The sequence below is a fragment of the Notolabrus celidotus genome, chromosome 14 (genome assembly GCF_009762535.1).
Source record: "Notolabrus celidotus isolate fNotCel1 chromosome 14, fNotCel1.pri, whole genome shotgun sequence".
Classification (NCBI taxonomy): Eukaryota; Metazoa; Chordata; class Actinopteri; order Labriformes; family Labridae; genus Notolabrus; species Notolabrus celidotus.
The window spans coordinates 20,995,094-21,022,993 of NC_048285.1; the positions used below are offsets into that span (position 1 = coordinate 20,995,094).

Consider the following 27,900-nt stretch of genomic DNA (forward strand, 5'->3'; position numbering starts at 1 on the left):
AGTCAGAATTCTTAGAAAAAAAGTCAGAATTCTGAGATTAAAGTCAGAATTCTGAAAAAAAAAACAGAATTCTGATTAAAAAAAAAGGCAGAATTCTTTTTTCTCAGAACAATAATAATAATAATAATAAAAAACATTTTTTCCAGGGGCCCTAACTCTCTTTCGTATGTATGCATAATAGTATTGATTTTTTTTTTAAATGCAAAATTACCCTGGTTGAGGAGTTGAAGTGTATTAATTCGTCTGAAATCCATTAAGAAAGAGTTTTCTAAAATAAATACTACAAACGAAGACATTTTTTTCTTTTTTACTCTGAAAAAAAGGTATCTTCTCGCGCGCGCTCTTGCGAAATACATTTCCGAGGCACGCGCCGAGACGGGCACTGGCTTCACTTCAAGCCAAAGCTGCTGCAAGCAAGGCGGGCTAACTCCACGTGACAAGCCTGCCGGGTCATGTGATGCAACTACGTCTTCCTCGCTGCCGTAAACTTTCCTCCCGCATATCCCAAACAAACGAACATGGCGGACTTCGAGGAGCGGCAGAACCTGCTGGAAGATGGGGACGACGTGCCGCTCCCCGGCAGACAGACAGCCGGAGGACCCGGCAGACCCTTACCCGCTATCTGCGACCCCAGCCACCTACTGCACCGAGTGGTTGTGCTGGTATTCATGTGCTTCCTGGGATTTGGTGAGCTTTAAAAATCACATCATTAACTTCCCTAAGCATCTCGAATGACACCGTCAGTGATTTGGGAGTACGTTTATCAGACAACATGAGTATTTGTTTGTAAGCTCACGCTGTTGTTTCCTCTTGTGGATTGTAAATGAAGACATTTCTTTGTGTTTGCGGTCTGTTAATTGAGTTATTCTTTTCCAGGAAGCTACTTCTGTTATGACAACCCGGCTGCTCTTCAAACTCAAGTCATACAGGTAACTCGTGCCTTGCAAATGTGAAAACGTACACCATAATAAGTATCATAATTCAATCCCCTGGCTGAGACACATTACCTGATAAATTACAGCATGTTTTCACATAGACAGATATGACCTCTGCATTCAGAGAGGCTCCCTTGCATTGAGAAATCTGCACAATAGACCTTCCAATAAGTGCTATTATTAGACAGCTTTATTTGAACTCCACACTCTATATAGTTTAGTTTTAGTTTAGTTTAGTTTATTTATTATTCATCGTGTCGTGCACCTTAAGGTGCCCAGCCCATATGGACTTACAAGACACTACAAAAACAAAACAAAATAGGAGCAACAACATAAGAAAAAAGAAAACTAGAAGAAAGAAGAGCAGTTACAATACTGCACGTCCAACAATGACCTAAAGTAATTCAAAAGCACAGAGGTACACTTCAGACATTTGGCAGTGACAACAACTAAATCAGACATACTACAGTGTGCTCCTACGCTGCTGAACGGCATTTAACACATATGGTGGAAATGGTCACATCTTATAAATACTTAGGCATTTTGCTTGATGAGAACCTGTCTTTTAAACTACACATTGATAAACTTGTTTCAAAATTGAAGCTGAAATTGGGCTTCTTTTTTTTAGAAATAAATCATGTTTTTCACTGAAAGTCAGAAAACATCTGATCACAACTTTTTTTTACCCTTGTTGGACTATGGAGAGCTGCTTTTTATGAATGCTCCTGATCAGTTTTTAAAGAAATTAGATACTGTGTATCACTGTGCTTTGCATTTTATTACCGGTTGCAGCTATCATGTACATCACTGTTCCTTATACGCTGTCGCACACTGTCCGTCTTTGTCCGGTTGTAGACTCTCTCACTGGCTGATTTTTATTTATAAATCTATTCTTGGTCTTCTCCCTACATATTTGTGTGTACACATTAGGGATGCACCGATCCGATCCTGGTATCGGATATCGGCTAGATCGGACTGAAAAAGCTAGATCAGATATCGGTGACAAAGGGCCGATATATAGTGCCGATCCATATCCATAACAGCTCCGCCGGAAACTTGCAAAAAATAGCCCAAAGGAAGAAGTTTACGTCAGCTGTAGCCTACTGCAAAGAAGCAAGAAACCTTCTATTAATGGATTCAAAGTGTGCAAAGGCGGACAGGTTATTGGATTTAATTGTTCCGGATCCTTGAAATTAAGGGATTCCACCCTCTGGTTTAGCACTTAGAACCCAGCTACAGTTCACCATCAAGTCAGAAAAGCCTGAAGTTGCCAAAACATGATTCTATCCTCACACTAAGGAATAGAGATTGTTAAATCAATAACAGGATCGGATCGGCTAGTATCTGTATCGGCAGATACCAAAGCCCAGGTATCGATATTGGTATCAGGACCTAAAAAGTATAGTGCATCCCTAGTACACATGTGTAGAAACCTCAGCCGATATGACCTGCACTCTCAGGACATCATACAGTCGCAGGTCCCGAGAGTCAGAACTGAACTGGGCAAAAAGGCTTTTAAATTTCAGCCCAGTTTACATGGAATGATGTGCAGAAGGACTTCAAACTGACACATCTTGTAACCCTGGGGGAGTTCAAGTCACTCATAAAAGAGAGAGAAACGTGCACCATTGGATCTTGTGATTGCACTGTGTGATCATGTAACCATGTGAAACTGTGACCGTATTCTATTTGTGTTGTTTTGTGTGCTTGTGTGTTGTAACCTTGTGCTGCCGTCTTGGCCAGGTCACTCTTGAAAAAGAGGTTTTAAATCTCAATGAGTCTCTTACCTGGTTAAAGAAAGAAAGAAAGAAAGAAAGAAAGATATATAACATCCTGATTCACATATAGTGAAGAGTCTGATTTGCTTCCTCCCTGTCTGCACCAGGATCTGAACCTGAACACTGCAAAGTTCATGCAGCTGTATGCCTGGTACTCATGGCCCAATGTGGTTCTCTGCTTCTTTGGGGGATTCATGATTGACAGGGTTTTTGGTATCAGGTACAAACACCAACACATCAAAATAATTAGTGAAAATAAAACCGCTGTTTTGCTTGACATCATGCTCATTATTGTCTTTTATTATTCTTTTTTTCACAGGTTGGGAACTGTCATCTTCTCCCTCTTTGTCTGTGCTGGTCAGGTAGGTTTAGATGATATGATAACCAAAGTTGGCATCTCTTCTGGGAAATAAAAGGTCTTACAAAAAACCTTGTAACTCCACTCTGCACAGATCGTGTTTGCTACTGGAGCCTTGGTGAATCGTTTCTGGCTCATGGAAGTTGGACGTTTCATATTCGGGTGACTATTTTTAAAAGCTTTTCATTTTTGGAACATGATCTTAATTGTGCATATTCCCCTAGCTGACACATGTATGCACGTTTCATAGTGGCACCAATCCTAGATCTTTGTCCAGGACTGTCTTCAAAACTTTACTATAGAAAGTGTGCTTTAAAAGTCCAATAACCAGCCTATTGTGTCAACAAATAACTGGCTGTGATTCTTCCAATGCCAAAAGGAAGTAGTCGACTTTGCTAGGTTTAAGTGTTTTTCTTTTCCTTGGTAGTATCGGAGGAGAGTCCTTGGCTGTGGCGCAGAACACGTATGCAGTCAACTGGTTCAAAGGGAAGGAGCTCAACCTGGTGTTCGGCCTTCAGCTGAGCATGGCTCGAGTGGTAAGACTTCCAACAAGACATGTTGTAATGAATGAAGTGAAAAAAATATCAGTGATCCAGTTCATTCACCCTCCTCCCAACTCGTTTTAAGGGCAGCACAGTAAACATGAACATCATGGGCTGGGTGTACAGCAAAGTTGCAACCCTTGTTGGTGCTCCTGGATACACCACACTAGGAGCATCACTCATGATAGGTAACTATTTCCCTTTATAGAAATAGACACATTTTATACACTTAGACTCAGGTTACATTGTCTCTATTTCTATCTTTAAGATATCCTTTCAGTTTCCTCTGTAACTGCTGATCTCGGATAACACAGCCAGTATAGACAGAGAGAAGAAGTGATATAGAGAACTAAAAGTGCGTCTCCCTGTTACGGATGAGTCACATGAGATAGAACGGCATCACTTCTTATAATTTTTCTTTAGTGAGCTTAAAGTGCTTCCACTTTTACAGCCCTGGCAGTTATGTCTCCTTTTACAGTCATGTCTCCTTTTACAGTCTGTCTTGACTGCGACCGCTTGTTTATCTTCAGTCTGACCATTACAGATAAAGCCATGTGACAGTAAAATCAATCAGTAGGAATGGTAATTTTAAACTGTTTAATTATCTCACCACAAAAGTAAAACCAGAACCTTCACTTTCTTATGTCCCTTTCTGTCTCTTTCATACGTTGTATCCTTTTTCTTTTTACTCTCCTCAGCTTCTGTAACCTGCCTGTTTTCACTCACGTGCGCCTTGGTTTTGGGATTCCTGGACAGAAGAGCAGAGAGGATCCTCAATAAGGAACAAGGAAAAACAGGTAATGTATGCTTTCTTTATCTTTTGTTTTTTCCTCTTTGGCCTCATCCGTCAATAACTACTTGAGTCACAGTCAGTGTGTGGAGGACAGCTTCCACGTTTTGTTTTGGTTCTTATCTCTACCTATGCAATTTTCTGGCTGCAGCACTTCCCCTTATTTGTAATCACAGATTGTTTTTCTCATGTGCTTTGTTCAACGCACATAATTTTATATGTTATACATATATGTCATATTACATACCCATATTTATTTATTTATTGCTTAATCTGTCATTACCTACCATCTATTGCTTAATCTGTCATTACCAACCATAATCACAACATGTCAACCTGTCACTACTGAAACATTTTAATATCTTATCTTATCTTATGTTCTCCAGCTGATCTGCCTTTGTGTTCTTAACTTGCATATTAGGGGAAGTGATCAAGCTAACAGACGTGAAAGACTTCCCCTTCCCCCTGTGGCTCATCTTCATCATTTGTGTGGGATACTATGTTGCTATTTTTCCCTTCATTGGGCTTGGACAGTGAGTATTGCAACATTGCCTTTTCTTACACTAAAGCATTCATCCTCTCTTACACTTTTAGCATGCCCTTATATCAGTGGATCTCAAAATGCAGGATATTAATTTTATTTAATTAACCTATTTTACTATAATAAAGACTTATTCACCTCCTTGTGTGGTTATACTGTACATTTCAGTACAGTCTATTCAATCTATTTAAGCATGTAGTCTTATTTCAATGAATCCATTTTGGATGTACATTTTAAAGGCACTATGAGGAGTTTTTAAGTGGTTGAGAAACAGACTGAAACTGATACTGATGCCTCGTTATGACCCTCAAAAGCAAACAAGACCATCCACAACAACACTGATAGCTTCTCTGTTGTCGTTTTTAATGCCTTAAACCACTCTGAGGGGGTAGGTGTCAGATCAGATGATTGACATCTCGCTTTAGAAACACCCTGTTATGTCTATTTCATTTTTCCGTGATAGATCTTTGGAAATATTAACGATCAATTATCGATTTATTGATTAAAAAAAACCCATTATTATTCTTACGTCAAAAAAGAAGGCCAAATACGTTGTTTTCCCCCTAAATTATATTTTCTATAGCAACAAAATGCATATCATTGACGGGATTGAATACGGGTACATGTTTGACATGCAGAATATCAACGATCAGGCTCATTAAAATATTCTACGCGGACATAGTCTTATAAAGTGAAGGCTGAGACTACTAACAGAAAATTACTTCAGACTCGCAGTGTCCAGTTTTCTGTCTACTCGTTCTTATTGAGAAAAATAAACATGTGTATTTGATCAGGTGTCAGCCGGGAGCGCAACCAGGTCACTATCAGTCCAGCTGCAGAAAAGCTCAGACGGATCTGATGTTGCTGGTCTGCAAACATAGTGTACCTGAATTTCCCACCTGTCTGTTGCCTTCGTATCCAAAAGTGGGAAATGTCCAGTTTATAGTTGTGAACCTTCGTGTCTGTGTTGTTGTTGGCAGCAGTTTTTTATTGATCCTCTTTTAAAAAAGCGCACGGGGAGACCTGACACGCAGCCGCAGCCGCCAGCAGAGCATCTCCGCTGTGCGCAACACCTTTAACAACTGAATCACATCCAAACATGCTTTAAACTTAAAACACCTCCCTGATAGATGAGTGTAATATGAGACCACATGATGTTTGTTTCACGTGACGGAAAAATTGATAACAAAAATGTGTGTTTCGAGTAATTTCTTAACAATCAATTAATCGATAATCGATTAATTGTGGTCATCCCTAGTTAGGATATTAGTGGTGTTGCAAAAGACTGCATTATGTTGCTCATATGATTGCTCATCATCAAAACATCTTTCAATAGTCATTCCTACATTAAATTGAAGCTTAAGGTGTTGGCTTGGAATGTGTATCCCTCTCATTTTCCAACTCATTGTAACAAAGAGGCAATTAACTATCAAAGACACTCTGACACATTGTGACAACCAACCCCATCACGGGGATGGTTGTCACACACTATGGGGTTAGTTGTGTCACACACTATGGGGTTAGTTGTCACAATGGTATTTCAATGGGAAAAATCTTTTTAAAAAAGGCAAGAAGGCAGAACTAAATTTGAAAGTTTAATTGCACTGACAAGTGATAGGCCTACATAACTTAATGCATTTTAACATAAAATGAGCAAGGAACATGAACAGGAAACACATCTTTAGGCCAGCCTATATAACAACATAAAGAACTAAACAAACAGGCCTAACAATAATGGCCGACTCAACTAGGCTAAATGCAGTCACTGTCTGAGTTACAGTGATGGCAATTGTAGGGTCTGCACACTCCAACTCATTTCACCATTCATGATTTTGCCAACATAGGGGTTGGTTGTTACATGTGACAACCAACCCCAAAGAGAATGTGACGACCAAGCCTAACTGGAATTTTTTGCTAGCATCAAGGCTAACAACCGTCTAACAACTATTTAGCTAGCTAATAAAAATCTAAACTATAGCTTTCCCCTCACACTTTGTAAGGGTAACACTTGTTTTGTTATAAACCCATCGTTTAAAAGCCTAGAAGAAAAATATTGAGGAGCTGAATATTTACAATTTGACATGAAAAACACAAAAAGTCCTCTCACCTCAAGTTCAGCTGTCTTACTCCAGAGAAGACTATGTAGGTGAGGTCTGATCCTAATTCTGGAAATTTCCATGCCACAATTTGAGAGACAGCGCCCTCTGGTGGCGAGATATAACGAGTGTGCCAACCAACCCGTGTGACAACCAACCCCGTTCTCCCCTACTGTCAGTTGTATGCGTTCTGTTACTGTGGAATATATAATTAAGGGGTAAAACAATGTGTTTGGCATTGTTTTTGACGTAAGAAAACTCAGTGTTTTGTCAATTTTTTATTGATTAATCAATAATTTATCGTTAACATTTCCAAAGATTGATCACAGAGAATACTTAAAATTCACATCCGTAATCCATACATATATCCTACATAACTAGCATATCTACAACAACTTTGCACACTCGTGAAATTGGGCTCTCTCCTAATGCAATGGGGTATTCGAATCATCAGTGTATGGTTAGGATATCGAATAGTACATGCGCATTCCTAGATGACAAGAAGAAAAGGATTTAGGCCAGCAGTCAGGCCTAGTGACCGCAGCAATGATGCTATAGCAACTATACATGGGGCACACCCTTAAACCACTACGCCAACAGCGCCCCAACATAATTTTGAACTTAATTATATTTTACATGTCAGTGTGAGTTTAAGTAAACAAGAACAGCTATTTTGTTTTGAAGGTGGTTCCTGTGGAAGAAGAGTTTATTAAATATTATCAAGTGCACATGCATTGCTCCAGAGACCGCTTGATACAAGGCAACACAACAGGATTATATACCATAACTTACCATAGGATACTCATGGACACTTTACACAGTGGCCTCTGCTATTAGTGTTTGAATGTGGTGTGATGGGTGAATGTGACTTGTTGTGTTAAAAGCACTTTAAGTGGTCAGAACACTTGAGAGAGTCCATTAACCATTCCATTTCCTATTCCATGGCTCCACACGGGGGTGCAGATTATGTGATAGAGGGGGACATGAACAGCAGTTAATTGGCCGAAGAAGAAGCTAACAGCAGGATAATAATGGAAGAAGATAGTGGGATGTTGGAAAGAGGGGAACAATAAGCTAAAAGCGATGTGCAAGTCACTTTCAAAACCAAAGAGAAGAAAAGAGAAGAAGTCATTCCAGCTGTTTATGCTGGGATGAGAGGAAAGGTGGAGGATGCGCTCCACTCCCATGTGATGGGTGGACTTTATGAGCCACAGAGTCCAACGTGACAGTTACTGCCCATTTTATTGACAACAAGCTGGAAATGTATTCTTAGTGTAACAACTAGCGAGACTAGAGACAAGTTTTACTGAAGGCCACAGAGGAATGGAAGCTGAATGAAAAAGACCTGGCTGTAGTCATTGACCTCACAGTGCAAATTACTGTACCCGTTACAGATACAGTCATACAGATTAACACAAGACACAGCTAATGTCTAAAGTGTAATCATAAAATATGAACAGGTTTACAGACACAAGATGGTTGTGTTTGCTCAATCACTAAAATGTGTCATTGTTTTTCTTTCTCAATATAAGTGTATTTTTTACACTAATATTGCTCTATAACATAGTTATAACATTCTAATAGTCTTTCTGGCCAACATATATGTAGCCTAGAGCCTTTTAAAAAACATCTTCATCATTAACAACAAAATAATAGTACACTCTCCAAATAAGATCCTATTAAGGTAAACATGTGGTCTTGAGTTGATCTGGTACAGTGCCTGCGTCTGAGAAAACATTCCACACTGCAAACTAACAGTAAACAAATGGAGTCAGGAAAGGAAAGCGGTTAGACAGATGGATTTGCAGCGAAAGAAAACAATTGAAGCAATCACAACCTGCATTTCCCCTCATTGAAAGGCACTCTCAAATCACTTAGCAACTGACATGTTGTTCCACAGAGGGCCTGTGCTCACGAGGAACATTGTTATGCAAATAAGGCAGAAAAACAACGTATGGAGGGCTGACAGCTACCTGCTCCAAGACTCCACTTGGTGTCGAGTCTCCTTTTGTGGTAACATGCATGAAAAAGCAAAGAGCACTAAGTGTGTGAGCTCATGATTTTGTGTTGTTTTTTTTACAGGGTGTTCTTCATTGAAAAATTCAACTTCTCTCCAGCTGAGGCCAGAGCTGTCAACAGGTAACTTAGACCAGGTGCAGAGGAGCATAAAAGCCCATCCACCTTGAGGCGCTAACTCCAGCATAATCTACTCCTGCTAATGGTTTTATCGTTTCCTTTTTGGTTGCATTTGTATTATTCCAATGCACCAAATTAATTCTGCTTTCCTAAAGTGCACACATACTAGAATACTTTAAAAACCCTTCAAAACTGAAAGCAAATAACTTTGAATCAGCAACATGTCAGCAATTTGGCATTATTTTCCACTTTGAGGTTTCAGTAGCTAAACAGCAATGTGTACCAAAACTCAAGGCTTCAATTTCAAGGAGTTGCATCAGTTTCAGCACAAGCATCTCTGTGTGTATTTGTTCATGTTTCACAAGGATTAACTTGAACCACGCCATTCAACCTAGATAGCAATTAGATTACATCCATATACAGCAGCTTAAATAAGGATTTTCTTTAACTGTGAGTCATCCAGAGCTACCCAAGTGGAGTCCTTGAATGAAAGCACAATGCTGGAATTGAACACATAATAGTCCCTTTAATTGATCTATTTTGCTACATAACTGTAACACTCATTCCTCCTTTTCATTCTTTATTTTTCTCAGTATTGTGTACATCATCTCAGCCCCTGCATCTCCAATTTTGGGCTTCATGGTTGACAGGACAGGGAGAAATGTGATTTGGGTTATGATTGCAGTGATCGCCACCCTCGCCGCTCACATGATGCTGGCCTTCACGTTTTGGAACCCATGGATTGCCATGGTAAAGCCCCTTGCCACCTCTTGTAGTATCTAACCCAATGGTGTACAAATGTATGTTGATTAACAGTCATCACATGGATTTAATGCTAAGAGTTTTGTGCAGTGTCATGGTATATTCAAAGTATTAACAGGTTTTTGTTTTGTTTTCCAGTCCCTCCTGGGTGTCTCGTACTCCTTACTGGCCTGCGCTCTGTGGCCCATGGTGGCCTTTGTGGTGCCTGAGCATCAGCTGGGGACAGCCTATGGCTTGTATGTAGAAGTGGACACAGCTGTTTCCCCTATCTCATACATGTTCTAAGTTAAAACACTAACACATCAATTATTTTTGCTGTTATTTATCAGGATAAAACCGCATGTTTGTGCCCAATTGTATGATTGGATGAGAAAAAAATCCATGAGTGCTAATATATAGAGTAAAACATCACAGGACTTATCTGTGTATGTGTGTGTATCACAGCACCTCAGCCAGGTGTTCTGAAAACTGTCAGTTAATGCAGCAGACAGTGTTTGTTTCGTTCATTGATTTAAAGGGACAGTGCATATTCGCGAACATTTCAGAAAGCCTCAGAAGCCCAGGACCTTTGAAAAGTACTACCCCCCAAGCAGGGGCTTTTCAGGGGGGAGATTATCTACCCCTGAACTAAATTTAGACCCTGGTTCCTCTGGTCGAAACGCACGTAGTTCAGGGGTAAAGTCCCTAGTTCCGGGGTAAAGTTCCTGCGTTGGAAAAACGGCTAAAGTTGGGATATTGTGCCAAACATCAGCACACTGCCATTATCTTCTCCTCTCTATGACCGAATCACAGCACTGCAGATATTCAACAGAACATCACACCTTCTTTTGTAATACTGTTTAATTGACACTTGTAACAATCTCCTGAATTCCACCAGCATGCAGTCCATCCAGAACCTGGGACTTGCGCTCATTGCCATGGCAGCAGGATCCATCCTTGACACCAGAGGATACCTGGTTTTAGAAGTGTTTTTCTGCACCTGCATCTGCAGTAAGTTATCTCAGTCTGTTTTGAGATTATAGCCTTTTAAACACCTGTATGATACTTTTATGGCACATAATCAGTGATGTCCCTCATTGATTTCCCTCCTCCCCTCTTGCAGTGGCACTGATAGCGGTGGTGGTGCTGTACTTCGTGGATTATCTCAGAGGTAAGAAAAAAAACACTGGAGGCGATCCCACTGCTTCTCACTCTTCGTTCCTGCCCCTCTTCTCCCTTTTCCACATGTGGCATCTCTTCACTTCACTGCCACTCTTCACCACGCCACTCTCCTTCAACCAGACTGAGCCACTTCCTAATCTCTCCGTCTCCCTCTCTTACCCCAGGAGGAGATCTGAACCGGTCAGCTGCAGCCAGAGCCAGACTCCAGAAAGAAGCCACTCCAGATGCAGAGTGAGTATCTTTGACCCTTCACCCTCCATCACTGCTTTTTCCCACCCACTTCATTCAATAATTACACAAGCATCTCAGAAACATGATTTAAAAACCCACTCATGTAATCAAGCAGTAACAGCATTCATGAACACATGTTAAGGGCTCCTGTTCTCATTACTCTGAATGTGCCCTCAGCTGAGCTTTTGAAACCATCTATCTAAATCTTTTATTCTACCATCTTTTTCATTTTTGAACTTTGAACGTCCAGTGGTGTAAACAAAAAGCAAGTTGGGCATCATTTTAATATTACAGCTACGGATCATGTTGTTTTCCTCATTAAGCCACTCTAAAGTGATGTTTTATGGATATGCTCTTTGATCCCATATTCTACACTCCAGCCACATGACTAGCATACAGACCAGCAGAATTATGCTTCATTTTATTGTAGATCCACAACTCCTAGTTTTAATAGCTGACAAGGTTCAGGAGTGTAATGAGGTAGAGTCATATTATCCTTGATGTGTTTGCTGATTAGACCTTTGTTTTTATTTGAGTGGTTATTGCAGCAAAACCGCTCGGAGCCCTTCATGTACACTGTGTTTAATTATCACTGCAAGCGTTATAAAGAAACCTAAGAAAAGAAACCTGTCGCAATCACAGAATTCCAAAAAGAAGACATTAGACAGCGTCCTGTTCTCTTTAGGTCTACGCATAGTATTCTTAACTCATTGCTTGACTAGATAACAACAAAAGGAATTAAAAATAATGTTAGCTTAATGGAAGCTCATTGTCTAAATAGTTTCGGTCAACCGGGATTAAACTGCTGCGTACACCAGAAAGTAAAGAATCTTTTGTTATTATTCTTTATTCATTGAGGAAAAAATGTCTCCTTACAATCAGTATTTCACATGGCCTGCCTCACTGCTACACTGACCTACCTAAATTGAGTCCATTGAGCTACTTTCCAACAGAATGCAACATATACAGTAACAACAGCATATTTGACATTTCTTCACCAACCTAGCTCTTCAATTTTTGTTTTTTGAAGTCAACTTAAGACTGAAATATCTACAAAGAACACTGGAAGATTCCTTTTTTTTTTTTGTTAAGTTATATTTTGGGGCATTTTTGCCTTTAATGGACAGGACAGCTGAGGAGAGACAGGAAATGTGGGCAGTAGAGAGCAGGGGAGAACATGCAATAAATGATAGAGGCTGGATTCGAACCTGTGACCCTATAGCCTCTGTATATGGGGCGCACAAATAATCCGCTAGGGAAACGGGGGCCCCCAAAGATTCAATTTTAAAGATGTAAAGTTGTGCTCATAAGTTTACATACCCTGGCAGAATTTGCGATTTGTTTTTGGCCATTTTTCAGAGAACATCAATGATAAGAGAAACTTTTTTTCACTCATGGTTAGTGGTTGGGTGAAGCAAAATTTTTATCTAACAACTGTGTTTACTCTTTTTATTTCATAAAGACAGCAGAAACTACCCAAGAAACCATAAATTCTGCCAGGGTATGTAAACTTATGAGCACAACTGTAGATGGGATAGTAAAAGTAAAATCAGGCGCAAGCTAACAGGAGCAGGAGAATAGAAATTGACCATATTTTCACTCCTTCAGGCAAATACAATCTGTCTTTAAAGGTTTAACATATTCTGTTAATATGGTCCAGATCCTGGAAAATATTTATTTGAACTTTGAGGGAGAATCAAAGCCTGTGAAGGAATATATATTTCACATATTATTTCAAATCAGACATCAATAGTAGTGGGGTCAGATTTCAAACAATTCCTTGGAACAGCTTTTAACTTGCTGCCAAAAAAAAAATCTTCTAGTTTATTATAATTCAAATTACATCCATCAAATCAAATTTGACCCATTTATATAGTATTACACCTAAAAGGCATATTAACTCCAAAGATATTATTAATGTCCCTTTTTATTTTCTGAAAAAAAGGCACAATACTGGGTAAAAATATTGTATTGTTTGCCATCATTTATCCCACAAAGCCTCCAACAACAACAACCACTTCCCTGATTTATTTCTTGCAGTAGTGTAAATAAAGAACCGTACCATATTTTTCCAACAAAATTCCTGCCATACTGTTGAACATGTTCAGCTCCATGGTGAGCTCCATGGTGCCTGACGTATTCTTCTCCAGCCCTCCTCAGAAATATTGAAACTCTTTAATGCACTGTGTATTTTCTTATCTGGACTGGAGTATGCCATTATAAAGTTTTGAAATGACAAAAAAATCTGATTTAAGCCACTGTAAACTCAAACCCACAATAGTCTTCTAACTTGAAAGTATGAGCTAATGACTAAAAAATACTTCATATACTTCATATATATACTCTTTCAAACAAAGCTTCCAAAGCCCTAAATAAATAATATTTAATTTCACCACTGGAGCTAGCTGTGCTGAAAATCGTATTTCCTCAAAGCGATGGAGGAAGTGGTTACTATATAAGCAGACCAGATGGGTAAATGTATTTTATTTTCAGTCCTACATTCTGACTCTTTCTTGTCAATAACACACCACATGTGGTTGGTTTATTTAGTGTTAGAGGAAAGCAACACAGTTTCCCTTAGTGGGTACTTTCTGTTCTCATTCTTTGTGGTGGCACCAGTTCCTGCCGTTCTTTCTTCACTCTGTTATCTGTTACACAGATTAGATAAATAGTGTATAGAGTATATTTGAAATGCTCAGTGTTATAAATGGCTTGTGCTGTGTGAAAACATAGACTGAAAATCTTTGTCCTTGCTGTGACTGATATTTTCCAGATGATGATGATTAGGAGGGAACACACATCGTCCTGGGCTTCAGAGCCAGTCTGCTGCACTGTCCTCCCCACAGCTGTCAATCAACTACCATGGGGCAGGACTGCACTACTGACTCCGCCCAGTGCCGTCATCTGTGGCACTTCCCACCAGAACTGACTGTCTGGACCTGTCTTTACATAACTGACCGTGAATTAACAGCTTTTCAGGACTTTGACAAATGATACGTAACAGTTAGGACTGTCTGACTTCTCATGCTGACTTAATCTCTTCCAAAGTTCACTTTCGACTTATTGGTTTTTGTGTGTGTGTGTGTGTGTGTGTGTGTGTGTGTGTGTGTGTGTGCGTGTGCGTGTGGGCGTGTGTGTGTGGTTGTAAAGAAAGTTAAGATGCTTTTTAAGCATTTTAACCTTTTAATTATTCAGCAGAGGATGATCTGCTGTGAAAAGGTGCCTAAATCCTTCTTAAAAAAGTGCTTGATTTTATAACATATTAATGGAATTACCAATATAGAATTTCTATATTAATTCACTTGTTTTATATGTATATAGGAGTAACTCTGTGGGTGTTTTTAAATGTTTTTATACCTTTCTTTTTTTTGTTTTTAAAAAATATTGTCAACTGTTACTTGCTGTTTTGCAGACAACTCAGCAATACATTTTTGATCATATCATCAGCACTCATAAGTAATTGCCAATCATATCCGTACTTACTGGACTCTCCCTAGGCAAACTAAGTTCATTTTCAGTTTAATCATACGTCTCATTGACCTTTCACGGTGAATAATCTCAAAAAGAGCATAGCTTTTTATTCCTTAAGTTTTTATTGCTTAATTCTTTTATATCTTAATTCCTTTATCTGCTCTTCACTGGCTGCAGTTCATAAAAATTCATTTTCTGTTGCATCATCAAATGGCAAATTACTATAGAGATAAGGAAAAGAGAGCATTACACTTTTGAATGCATTTACCCGTGTAATGGTATTCACATTTTCAACTTTTAACAAATTGTTTTATTAACGTGACCTTTTTAAAGATTAATTTCCACACATTAATTATGTAGACTGCGTTTTGCTCGTTTATCAAGCTCAGGTAATTAACTCGTTGTGTGCAATGCCCCAAACTTTTACTTCCCTTATCTGGAGGATGAGACAAAATGTTCTTGCACTATGTTAAACTCTCACCATTCCAGTTACTGGGAATTCGATTTGTCTCCCAGTGATGTCATCAGGGATGACTGTGGATGATGAACATTCACTACCTCAGTTAGGCAAATAAGTCGACATTATGTAATGGGTAACCTGCTGAGAATCTTGGTTTGTTTTCTCCCATTGTTTAATATTTTATTTGCATTAGCGATATGAAGTGAACAGCAGGGTGTGCTAGGACAATGACTTCCCCAGTTAGTATGGTTACAGGTAGCCTACTAAAGAGCACACTTGTGACCAAATAAGTGATGCTACATAGAGTCAGAGGTGAACCAGATTTGAAACACTTTTCAATCTGCTGTGAAGTTACTCTATATGTAAATGCCTGATGCATTTAAGAAGACTATAAATAGAGTTTAATTAAGATGTTATTATTGCACATCAAACATGACCTCAGTGGGATACAGAAATATACAAGCTGCTCTCCTGAATTGTCAGTCGTCTGCACTTTAGTATTCTGACAGCAGTGAAGTCAGTCTTTGCTTACTGAGGGTACTGAGGTTCATGTTAAGGTTTTAATCTGTTTAAGAATTATTCCTGAGTAATTGCAGATCTACTACACAATTAGAGGGAAATCAGAAGGAAAGTAACTTGAAAAGCCTGTTTTTTGTTCAACCAAATCCCATTTATACCCGATTGTTCATGGTACAACAGAAATCAATTAAACACTTTCATGAAGCATTTGTATTCTCTGTCATTGTACCTTTATTTTTCTGCATTAGATTTGTTTGGTTACAAGTTAAATCTGTGTTTTCAGAAACAGGTTGTTGGCAACTTGTGCTGGTGGTAATGTTAGTAATTATACTCGTGTTAGAGCTGGCTGTAGAAGTGATCATAGACAGCTATATTATTGTTATTCCTGCAGGATTAAAAGGCGACCAAGTCAACTGGCAGTGGGTGAACATACTAGACTAGCACCCATGTCTGCTTTTGGCTTACGGAACAGATACCTCTCCAGGCTGGGCGCACAGGTATGCACACACAAACACAAATGCACACCCTGTAATTTGAGACAATTCAAACACAACCCCCTTTATTTTCATTGAGCCTGTATATTATCACCTACCGTGATTGGTTAAAGTAGAGGCAATTCACAATAATTTGACAGCAGCCATTTTTCACTGCAGTCACACTTATGGTTGCAAGCTCAGACAGTGTTATTTTTTAAAATTTTGTTCACGGTTGGCAAGTTGGTAAATATAGTGAATTTGACACATTTTGAATCATCCTTGGTTGAAAACTAATAAAAGATGATTATGAAAATCTACAAAGACACTGACATAGTTAAAGTCAGAAAACATTTAATATTTCATCAACAACAGCAAACAGAACGGCAATATTTATCCACCTCCTTGCTAACCGTGTTACCGTTTGATAATTTTACACCATGCTAAAGGTGCCAATTTCAAGCTGATGGTGTGTTAACTAAAAATGAATCTTGCTAGCTTATTTGGTGGAATGCTGAGATTAGCAATAGTGCCACAACTGTTGGTAACAGATAAGATATAAAAATGTAACATTTGCAAACGTATAAAGACAGCTAAGGCACAAAAGGCAACAACATTAAACTGTTTTCTAGCTTACATTAACTTAAGCTATCATCATTAGCAATAGGAATGTATGCCTGTCTTTTTAAATGATTTTTAAAAACTATAAAACGCTTCCGTTAGCTTGGGAGTGGTACAATGCTCATGTATTTTATGACTTTCTGTCACTAATAGGCTAATACAAACATTGTTTGGGGAAAAAAACAACTCCAAATATGGCCTTATATCCAGCCTTTGAATTTCCTTTATCCATTGAGCATCAGACCCTGATTTTGACAGCTGTGAAAAATGGCAGGGATGACTTATTTGGTAGATCAGAGTTGATTTTGCTACTACACTGTGAATTTCAACACATTATCATTTCATTGTATATCTTCTCTTCTCTCTGCTCTCAGCTCCCAGACCACTGTTCCACCCATCTGTCATCACTGGCCTACAGGAGTGTTCTGAAATGACACCCTTCATTCAGCTGTCTGCACCTTCAGTACTGTAGCTCTACTGCATCCATACAAGTATGCACTAACAAAAAAAGAGGTTGCGTACAAAGGGACCTCTTATGCACAAGCACTTTATACCTTTAGAGTATTTTTAACCTACAAGGCTGTTTATTGTTCTGGATGTTAAACTGGGGATGTTTTCAAACTTTTCATTATCACCAAAGAGTGTTATTTTGCACAAGTTTAAATTGATTTTCTATTCTTCTCACACTTGAGGTGTTGCACCTGTTTATAGAATCCACTCTGTTAGTTTTTTTTTTTTGTACCATGTAAACACAATGCTTAGTGGTGCTGTTTTAGGAATGTTACCTTTTTCAAACAGTAGAGGGCGCCAACTCTCTCAAATGTTTGTCACCTGTAGCGGGAGTATCATTGCGTTTTAATAACAGCCTTCAACAGGTTCAGCATTTACAGTTTCATTTAGTGCCTTTCATTTTACTGGGCACTCATGTTTTAAAGGTTACAGTAAGTTGCAGTTCATTATAGTGATCAACACAATTAACTCACAAGTTAGGGACTCTCTATGACCTGTTGAATGTTGCCAACTTTTTTTATATATAAAACAATAAAATGAGTTATTGTAGATTGCTTGTACAGTTTTAGTGTTGTCACTGCCCACTGAATCATGGTAACAGTCACTTTTATACTGATGGATGCTCTCTACCACCGGGGCCTGTTAGTGCTGCCTTCCTCCATCACTCATGCTGGTTTGTACCCTCTGCTGCAGCCGCTCGGATGTCCTCACGGTGCATACCATCACTGACTCGAGAGCAAAGGAGAGGATTTACTCAATGTGGTAACAGTCAGCTATTTGTCCTCCATAATGATGCTGAAAACTCAGAGCCATACGACTAAATAAAATACACTACTTTGATGAAACGCTTTCAGGAGCGTCCCTGTATGCACCAAAACACTTTTTTTGCACCAAAACACTTTTTATTTTCTCAGCCGAAATTATATAAAAAAAGGCAAGTCTAGGCCTAGGGGGAAGAAGAATGGAATAACCCCGGATTTGTCATCTCAAATTTAACAAAGAAAATAAAAGTAAAACAATTTTAGTGCGTAAAGACCGCATGTGCGTAAAATATGCGCAGCGGCGAGGACCCAAACTTCCACGGTGCGACAGCAATTGGAGAGCGCATCATGCTGAAGTGCAGGGTAAGCAAAAGGGAACTAAATAACCATCATGCAGGACATTTTCCACTGGCTATAAGTTTTAAGTGGCTTTGCTGAAGACTGGACCGCTCAAGTGGCGTCCAGATGTGCGCAAATCACAGCAGGGCAGCTTTTAAACTTCAGCCCCGCAGAAACGGGCTGTAAGACGCGAGGTAATAGTTTGTCTGTTTGGATGTCAATTCAGCTGTTATAACTTGAGGCCAGCCTAATTGGCTTAAACTAAATGACTATTTCCCTTTATACCTCACCTGTCTGCCGTGTTGGTATGGTGTGCGTTTCATTGAAACCACTCGAATGTGTTTTGCTTGAGCTTCTCACATCGTCAAACTCGCACCTGGACCCTTTAAACGCCATGGAGGATTCACAGATATCCTACTGTAGCTTATTGGGACACAGACAGTTAAGCTTTTGAAACGCATGACATAATCGACAGATATACTTTAGCCCACCGTGCGATCACCCTTTCCCAGGGAGAAGGCGTGCAGAATAATTAAGGCTGTGATTACAGCCGATCGCCAAGTTAAACGACAGCGTCAACGCACGCGGTATAAAAGCGCGCGCACGCTCAGCGTCCCATTGGCTGCGAGGATTTTCCAAGTGTGGTCTTCTCCTCTCTCCGGCTGACTCCCGACTCACTTCTCACTTCATCCCCGTGTCTGTGTCACCGTGGAGAGTGAGAGAGCCCGTGATGCTGAGGAACGGCACGTACAGGTTAGTACTCATCTTCATCATGTACTGCAACAGTTTATATTTAGGAGAGACGAGAAGCTCCAGCACAGGCTGCTTCGACATGCACAGCTGATGAGTGAGTGAAAAAAATCCTGCATGACGTTATCTACTCTGCAGCTGGACAGGGAGTAGTGCAGGCTGTTCACATCACTCACGGCTTATTACATTCTGCAACTGGAGAGTTTTTGTGTCCTAACTTGAGCGGTGTCCTTCCAGAAGCATGTACCAGGGAGAGGAGGCGAGGCTGCGCAGCGGGACTCTGGCTGTGGCTCGCGAGAGGAAACACCTTGCTCTTTGCATTAACAACCAGGTGAGATGCGTTCACATGACTTATTCGATCATACGGCATTGCATGTACCTCCCTGGGAAATGCTATTGAAGCTGCTCTCCTTGGCTGAGGGAACAATTCAGCAATGATGTAATTCACTTTCTAATCTTTTTTTAGTAAGTTGATGCTTGCACTGCTCAGATGCAAACTCTCTTCCAAGCAAAGAAAAAAACCAGCCAGTAGACCTAAGAAGCAGAAGATGGTTTCAGAATTGTAATTCTCTGCAGTATGACAAAGCTTAGGCAACTGTTCCCCTGTGGTTTAGCAGCTGGGGAGACAACAGAGAAGTATCAGCACCATGGACAGTGAAACCTTCTGCTCTGTGAAACTATAACTGAACCTCTCCCCTTCTCCTCCATGTATTGTCACCTTAACTGCTTTGAATTCTTCTCCCCTTGTTCGCTCACATGGCACACTTGGCTGCATGCAATATGTGTTGGGGAAATTGCTTTTCATGTTGGCTTTGGGCCACTTAAATATTTTTGTCATGGCAGCAGCTGAAAAGGTCTCATTAATACTACATAGCATACCTCCTGCCATAAAAGCCTTCAGAATCAGCAGGCAGCATTGAGGGAATGTAAAACTAAAGTTCTCATCTGCTCAAATGAGAGCTCATATAAAGGGAGGAGATGTTTTTAAAATCATAGCTTGAGGAGGGAAAAGTTGTAATTTCCTTAATTCATGGATATGAATAGGTATAATCATCTTGAGCAGGCATAGATGATGTTTTCCTCATGTGCTTGCATGAATGTAGGTGCACAAGTTCACCTGGTTGCATTGAGCTCCTGAATATTTAATGCCAGTGATGTAGTGTTGCGCATTATTGGCAACTGGGGATATTGAGCGCGTGAGCCCTGAAAGCACTGTTCCATCACAGCTTTTGACTTACTCTGCAATATGTTATGATGGTGCAACACCCCGTCCAACACGTACACACACTCTCATTCCTTGTATGTTCTCTTAAACTTCTCATTTTACCTTCAGATTTGCTCTTATCTGTGTTCCCTGCACCACCTGACACTTGTGTTTCATCACCACTCTCCAAAAATATAACATTTCCAAATTTATCCATCTTGACTCCATGTCAGAGGACACTTGGAAGAAGCCAATGATTCACCAGTAATTGGTGTATGAAGTATGACCAAGAGTAGAAATGCAGGGTGTTGAATGAGGAGCCTTCCCCGCTTGCTGTGTCTGTGCATGTGATTCAGTTTCATTGTTGAGGCGTGAATCCCCCCCTGAGAAACCCATTAATCTATCCAGCTATTACCCCATAATCAATGGGACAGCTGAATTTTACGGCCACGGGGTCCTAGTTGTTAACCATTTTACACGGAGCTTATTTAAACAGCATGCTGGGGGGAGGGAGGGTCACATTTAATGGGGTTAAGCATGAAATACACTGTGCAGGTGACATTGTTGACACAGCAGTTACAGCTTGAAACTTGCTATCATTCATCAACACCGTGCATGAAGCCCCTTGCTGCTCCTTATTCAGTGAACATGCAGAGAAATGTCCCAGGGTTTTTAATGAGCACAAATCCAGCACACACAGGTGTCACTCAGACCCAGTAAACACAAACTGGGGGAGTCAGTCACAGGTACAGCCCACTTTAATATATATAGAGGGATGTACATAGTGGGAGTGTGGTGCCAGGGAAGAGTGTCATATTTCAGATGTGCATTATCGTCTCTCCCCCAGTGGGACAGAGCTGTGCTGAGTGCTGTTTGTGCCGGCTCACTCAAACGCCCCGCGATTGAGTCGTAATAACCCGTGCAGGAGCGAGATGAGCCTGCACACTGACAGATAGGTGTCTTCTTGCCCGTCACGGTCATATATATTACTGTGTGTGTGTGTGTGTGTGTGTGTGTGTTGGTTCAGTGCCACAGAAAAATAATGACATGCACTTTCTTTAAAAGGAAAATGCACCGTAACTCCTCCAAAACAAACATAAAAGGTGTATGCATGACTGCACACTCCAATTTTCTTGTCATTTCTATCCGGTCCTATTACGATGTCTTGGAAGCCTGATTTCAGTCTAACTGAATGAGCCTGTCTTTGATCACTGGAAGAAGCTCCCTTTGCTACTGATAAGCACATGTGTGAGAGAGAGAGACAGATTGCATATGTGTGTGAACATGCTTTCAATCCCTCCCCCTCCATATGTTAACCTGAACAGCTCCCTATTGGTCAGCAGTGGCAGGGGAATAGTCCCAAGTGTTTCAATTTGCATGGTGATAGAGTGCTACTAGTCACATCCCACCCAAGCTCAACACTTTTTTGGATGTCCTTTTTTTCCCTCCATATTAGAATTAAATGTATAGCCTCTTCTTCTCCTTGCCTCCATCATTGTACATTTCCAGATAACATCTTTCCCACCTTTTTTTATTCCCCACTTAAGTACCATAGGCCCAGTCTCTGTGGTTTTAAAGACTCATGTATATTCTGTGTGCATAAGTGCTGATATGATTAATCAGATTGCAAAATTCAGCAGAAAATTAATCCACAACCATTTCAGAAGTAGATCAGTTATCATTTACCATGCACAATTGCAAGGTGTCTGATTGTTTCACCCTCTTAAAGTGGAATACTTAACGCTTTATTGTACCCAACCGACTGTATGCAAAGATGGACGACACGCCATCTCCTCCTGTTGTACAAAAATGAAGCAAAAACACTAGGAATGCACAATAACTGGTTTTTTTCACCGATACCGATAACTTCCTGCTTCTCCAAACCGATACCAATAACCCATATCAGTTTTTTAATAGTCTATACTCGCCTGAAGGAAAGAAAGGCTAGGATGTAGTGTGCAAAGATGAGTTCAACATCATGGCTCTGCCTTTGACCTAAGCAAATTATGTATCCGATATTACTATAGCTGTAATCACAACAACAACAGTTCAGTCTCCCAAAAAATAAACATTTATTACAGTTTTTACAAAACAACAGTCTCAGTGCAATAAAGTCCTGAAAAGTGCATCACATGTGCAGCAGCAGAAAACGTTCCCGTCTGTCCTGGTCCTCTTTGCCTGCGGCTCATCTGTGGTACCTGAGTGAGGAGCAAAGGTTTTTAACTTTTTTTAAATGCCACAAAATATAAATCCCAGAATGTCCATAACAACTGTGATTGAGGATTAAAACTTTACCCCAAGATTAGTTCTCTTTTGTCATTCACTTTATTTAGCCAATTAATTTCCATTTTCTATTACTGATAGATAATAAGAATCTACACTCTCATTTCACATTTCAGACAGCAGCATTTTTAGAATTAGATTTTTGTACAGCCCCCATCAAATCTTGTAGATGCCCCCAACTTTTTAGACAGAAAAAAATATTTAAATTCTCTTACCCTTTGAGCCATGGTCCTCCTGGCTGCTCTCATTCTTCTCCCTTTGCCTTTCTGTTACTTCTTGTTTGGATGCAGGCGTCCCTGTCAAACTTCTTTTTCTTTTCAAATGCATCGTTGATAGGTGCAAGACCAGCCCCAGACGACTTCTTGCTCGCGGCTGGTGGTTCGGTAGCATTAGCCACAACAGATTGTCGTATTCCTTCCATACACTGTCATAGCAATGATGAAACTTTAGGTGACTTATGAGGTTTGATGTGTTGTATGTCACACTCCTTTTCCCTCCTCTCTGAACTTCGGCTGAACATTTATTGCAATCGCGTTGTCTTTGTCACAGGTAGTAATAAAAGCCCACACTGGTGATGGAGGCGCCATATTTACCTGCAGGCACAGTAGTATGACGTCATGATTGTGACAACAGCATGCAGCCATATTTAAACAGTCTGTGCATGCAGCACAGGCAAGACGAAAGGGACTGTTATCAGAGCAATCTTGGTTTATTTGAGTCGGCTCTTTTTATCAGCAATTTTTTTCAATATCGGACTTATCGATGGGATGTCATTTTTCCCTATATCGAACCGAAAATTATGGGCACCGATAATTATCGTGCATCCCAAAAAAACACTGCCCTTCAGTGGGCGCTGACTTATTGCACCAGTAATGCCGTTGAAGTCAGAGTCAGCACAGTGGGGACTGGCCAGTAACGTTCACCTTCCACTTACCAAACTACACTTCTAACGTACTGATAGAACAACAGAGATTCCTCCAGTCGGTACAGACCACCATGCAACAGCTTCTTGTGCCTGTCAAAGCAGACGCTCAGGGTCATGGAAAGTTCAATGACCATGATAATGGTGTCAGCCACATCTTCTCTCACTGTTTATCCCTTACGGTGGTAATCCACTGCCACCTTGTCTTCAGAGCTGCCAGTCATGGCATTTATACCTCTTTTTAGAGCATCCAATTAAAAATGTATCCTGAAATTTCACAGAAAAATAAACTATGGGGTATAAATCAATGTGATAGGAACTAATTATAATGACAGAAAGCATGTTTGAGAATAATTTCTTTGACGTGTATTGCATTTTAAAGTTTGACCTATGTCCCATCTGTTTACATGCAGGGGGTGGGCTTAATGCCTTATACTGCAGCCAGTCAGTAGGATGCATTGAACACTTTTCTATGTACTGTTTCTTTAAATAGTATTTGTTTATGTGGGTTACAAAGGTAACTTTAAGTTAATGTAGCCTAACAACGTAGGGATCGTAGTCCGTCAAGATTTATCTTTCAGGACTATTAGCTATTTGGTTGCTCCAAATATTTTGGCTTCACTTTTCAGGAGCCGTCATGTGGTCCATCTTTTAATACAGCCCATGTTTTGCCCATCAATCACCATCAATTGAATATTTATGAGTGAAGGGCTGTTGGTTGGATGAAACAAACACTTGAAAGGAACCACTTCAAGCTCTGGGATCCATTTATATAATTTCCTGGAAGAACAGCTGAAGATTTATAAGAATAGGAACTTTTTGTTCAACCCTGCAACCCTGGAACAAAAAAACATCTGACTGCAGTAAACACATAGATATAAAAATAACCTCACAAAGATATGTGTGCATCCTCATCTGTCAGTCTAGATCTCCTGCTACTGATGCCTGTATGACTGCAGATGCCTGAGTGTTATTGTGTGAATGTATAGCTTGTACATGCTGTTATCTGATCTGTATAAAACTGCTTCCTCTCAGCAGTTCCTACACAATAAAAGTTTATCATTTTGATTCTTAGTCAATTGAAACCTGAGTGTCCTTCCCCTCTCTTTTGTTTATTTTTTTAACCCTCCTCCCCACTCAAATTTGATTTAAAGTTTGAAAGAAAATTGCATAAATACATCACTTTCCTGCAGTAGAAAGAGCATGATTTATCCAGATAGCCATAACAGTGAGAGAAAATAGCCTTTCAAATCATGTAATCTCATGAGCTCATCAGTAACACCTCCATCTCTCAGCGGGCGAGTCTTCTTTTTTACCCAGGCGAAAGAGTAAATGTTGACTTCCATATTACTCCTCACACGCACCGCGCATGTAAATTGATTTCCGATGTTGCGATTAACAAGCATCTCCACCGCCACAGCCGTCCTCTCCTGATTGGACGTTTCCCCGGGGTTGATCGGCGAGTTGAGCCGCAGCTAAACATCCAATAGTCCGACGCAGATGTTTGAAAGCCGCAGTGAAATCCTCTGTGATCAGATAGGCATGTGTGTGTTTACTTGTGGCTGTGTGCATTCAGGTGTGTTTGTTCTCTCTGTGCACTCAGGTGTGTGTCCGTTTGTTACTGATAAAACTTACAAGTCTGAAGGGCACAAAGGGCTGATCTCACACACTCCAGGGAACAATCTTTTCTCTTTGTGTGTGTGTGTGTGTGTGTGGATGTGTGTTTTAGTGTGGACGTCCAGCTCAGCCTGTCATCGATCTCTTTGAAAGAACTAGGGCTCTGAGAAATTATGATTTTAATAACTCATAAATTAAAGGGCAGCAGCCTTTCTGTTGTTTTCTCCATCCTTCCTGCCTTTTTTCTTCTCCCTTCTCTCATTTTTCAATGACATAACGCTTATTTCCGTCTCCCTCCACCTTCCCCTGCCATTCACTGTATTGATTGCCCCGGTTTCAACATAATGCGATTAAGCTGCTTGCATGGTTACAAATCCTCATTTTAATGCTATCATATATACAACTATTAATTAAATCGCATGTCATGCACCCTATAGGCTACACATAATGTATTTCTCCTGTCATCAGCTGCAGTTGTGTTGCCCTCTTTTCCGTTTCTATCGCTCTCGTATAACTTTAGTGCATTCTATCCGCTCCAGAGGTCCTATACATTACAGCTGGTTGTAAACACAATAGTAGTAAAAGATGAGTAAACACTGATAGTGGCTGCAAAAGTGACCAACACAAGTATTTTAACAAAGTGCTGCAATCTATGAAAACTCAAAGGAGTGACAACAACTCATGGTGACATGTTTACCATGTAAGTCTATGTTTGAACCCTATGTTAATACTGTTAATGTTTTAAAATGCAGTCATTTGACAGCTGGTTGTTATAATGTCAATTCAATGCATTACTGTTGCTTTAAATTTGACTTTTCAGTCTTTTGAGTCCCCCTATTTTATGCATATTCCAACACATTACCCTCATCTCAAAAACAAATTTCAGTCACAGATTCATTTGAACATCATCGTAATCATTTGTCATGGATTCTTATTTTTAGCCTGAGGTTTTGGATGGCATCTGGAGTTAATGCAGCATTACACTTGTTGACACTGTTGTATTATAAGCCCTTATTGGCCTTTTGCCTTGCATCCTGAACACTTAATCCTCACTGGCTGCGCTTAGAGATGAAGCAAGAACATTCAGAACTGTTGAAGTAATGCAGAGTGGGGAGGAGCAATGTGATTGGACGAGACAAACACCCAAACATTACAACATGGCCTTAGATGAAGAAGCAACCATAAATTGTATGGGTTAAACAAGATGTTTCGGCACAAAAGTTGAACATATTTATGGATATTTATGGATATAGAAAATCAAGTTTAAGCATATTCTTGCATGAAGTTATTTGAAGATGTCTTCCCAGTTCAAAAAAACATTCTGGAGTCTTAAAAAAGTGACTCTTATTTTGTTATAAAACCCTTTAACTACACTGGACAGCTATTTAAAAGCTGTTTTCTACCAAATGCATGGGTTTTAATAGAAGGGTTTCATATCAGTCTCTTAAGTAGATGTCAGTAAGTCATCCCATGGACTGCCACCTCCTGGCAAGATGTTGTTAGTGTACTGGAAACCTCTCAAAATCAACATGGCTGACAGAAGGTCAAAATACCACACAGCTCAGAGATATCTTGCAAATCTTTAATCTAGAAGGACCTTGCAAGTGAAATATTTTGAAATATCCTGTAACAACTGAGGAGGAATATAACTGTTGGGTTTGGAGGGCAATGTGATCCTTCATCTGTCCTCTAAATTGGACGTCATGCATTGCTGGCTATATTTCAGCTACAATTGATATTAATATTAAGACTTTAAGACTAAGACTTAGAATAAGAATAGCAAAGATTAAGACTCTGCTATTGAAAATGCTTCATGAGCAGTAGCTTTTTACTGTTAGTCAATTGGTTTATATTATTAAACTGTAATTGCAGGTTTATTGAAAACCCCTCAATACTTTTTGCATATTGCATCCATTTCATTTAATGCGTTTCTATGGGTAGAGCTCAAGTCTGAACTCCAATCCATGCTCTACCACAATGTTAACTCTTCCCTTGTGACATCTGTTATTTGCCACGAGGCAGTAACTGTTGAAGTAGATTGCTCCCCTCAAAAAAGCACAGTAAGACTTCATAATTCTAATTCAGGAACAACCACAGAACCTGGGGCGACAGAGCGTTCACCATTGCTGCCCCCAACCTCTGGAACTCTCCCCAAAGACATCCGTGACTGTACTGACCTACCCGCCTCCAATTCCAAGCTCAAAACTTACCTTTTCAGAACTGCTTTTAATTGTAGATCATATTTGACTATGACTTACTGTGTTGTTCCTTAATGTGCTTTTAATTTAAGCTTTTATTATTTGTAAAGGGTCTTTGAGTATTTTAAAAAGCACTATATTAAAAAAAGATATATTTTTGAATGAATGCTCTCCACCCTAGTGGACATGTGAAAAACTCAAATTGTGTATAGAGGGAAAAAAATAGACATTGTTGATACTTAAGATAATAATGATTAAAAATAATGATTTTTTATCACATGGAAGTGTGACATCATGTCTTCTCTAGTGGACACATCTAAAACTTGCTCAAAATGTTGAGTAGTATCATAGAAAAAATGTCCATCACTTAATCCTTGGAAGAAAGAAAAATATTACACTATTTTATAATTTATTGAAATTCTGAGTCAAATACTTGCAATTG

The 27,900-nt window shown here is 39.8% G+C and overlaps 2 protein-coding genes across 3 annotated transcripts in view; both read left to right on the forward strand.

The window, feature by feature from the left end:
• Positions 1-387: 387 nt before the first annotated feature.
• mfsd1 (major facilitator superfamily domain containing 1) lies at positions 388-17,937 on the forward strand. 2 transcript variants are annotated; one of them, XR_004633744.1, is made up of 17 exons: positions 388-687; positions 877-929; positions 2,821-2,933; positions 3,033-3,075; positions 3,166-3,233; positions 3,499-3,607; positions 3,699-3,801; positions 4,312-4,410; positions 4,825-4,936; positions 9,123-9,179; positions 9,770-9,926; positions 10,077-10,174; positions 10,816-10,928; positions 11,041-11,088; positions 11,264-11,330; positions 14,104-16,277; positions 17,249-17,937. XR_004633744.1 is itself a non-coding variant. In XM_034700417.1 (17 exons), the coding sequence occupies exons 1-17, from the start codon at positions 519-521 to the stop codon at positions 17,306-17,308; spliced, it is 1,575 nt and encodes a 524-aa protein (XP_034556308.1). In that variant the 5' UTR covers positions 389-518; the 3' UTR covers positions 17,309-17,937. The 2 variants fall into 2 exon arrangements, 1 of the variants encoding a protein (XP_034556308.1); XM_034700417.1 differs by having other exon boundaries at positions 389-687; positions 16,172-16,277.
• A 542-nt stretch (positions 17,938-18,479) lies between these two features.
• schip1 (schwannomin interacting protein 1) overlaps positions 18,480-27,900 on the forward strand; it is a 259,688-nt gene continuing 250,267 nt past the window's right edge. Inside the window, 2 exon segments of the mRNA XM_034700416.1 lie at positions 18,480-19,237; positions 19,472-19,565. Of these exon segments, the coding sequence (XP_034556307.1) occupies positions 19,215-19,237; positions 19,472-19,565 (117 nt within the window). The 5' untranslated portion in view covers positions 18,480-19,214.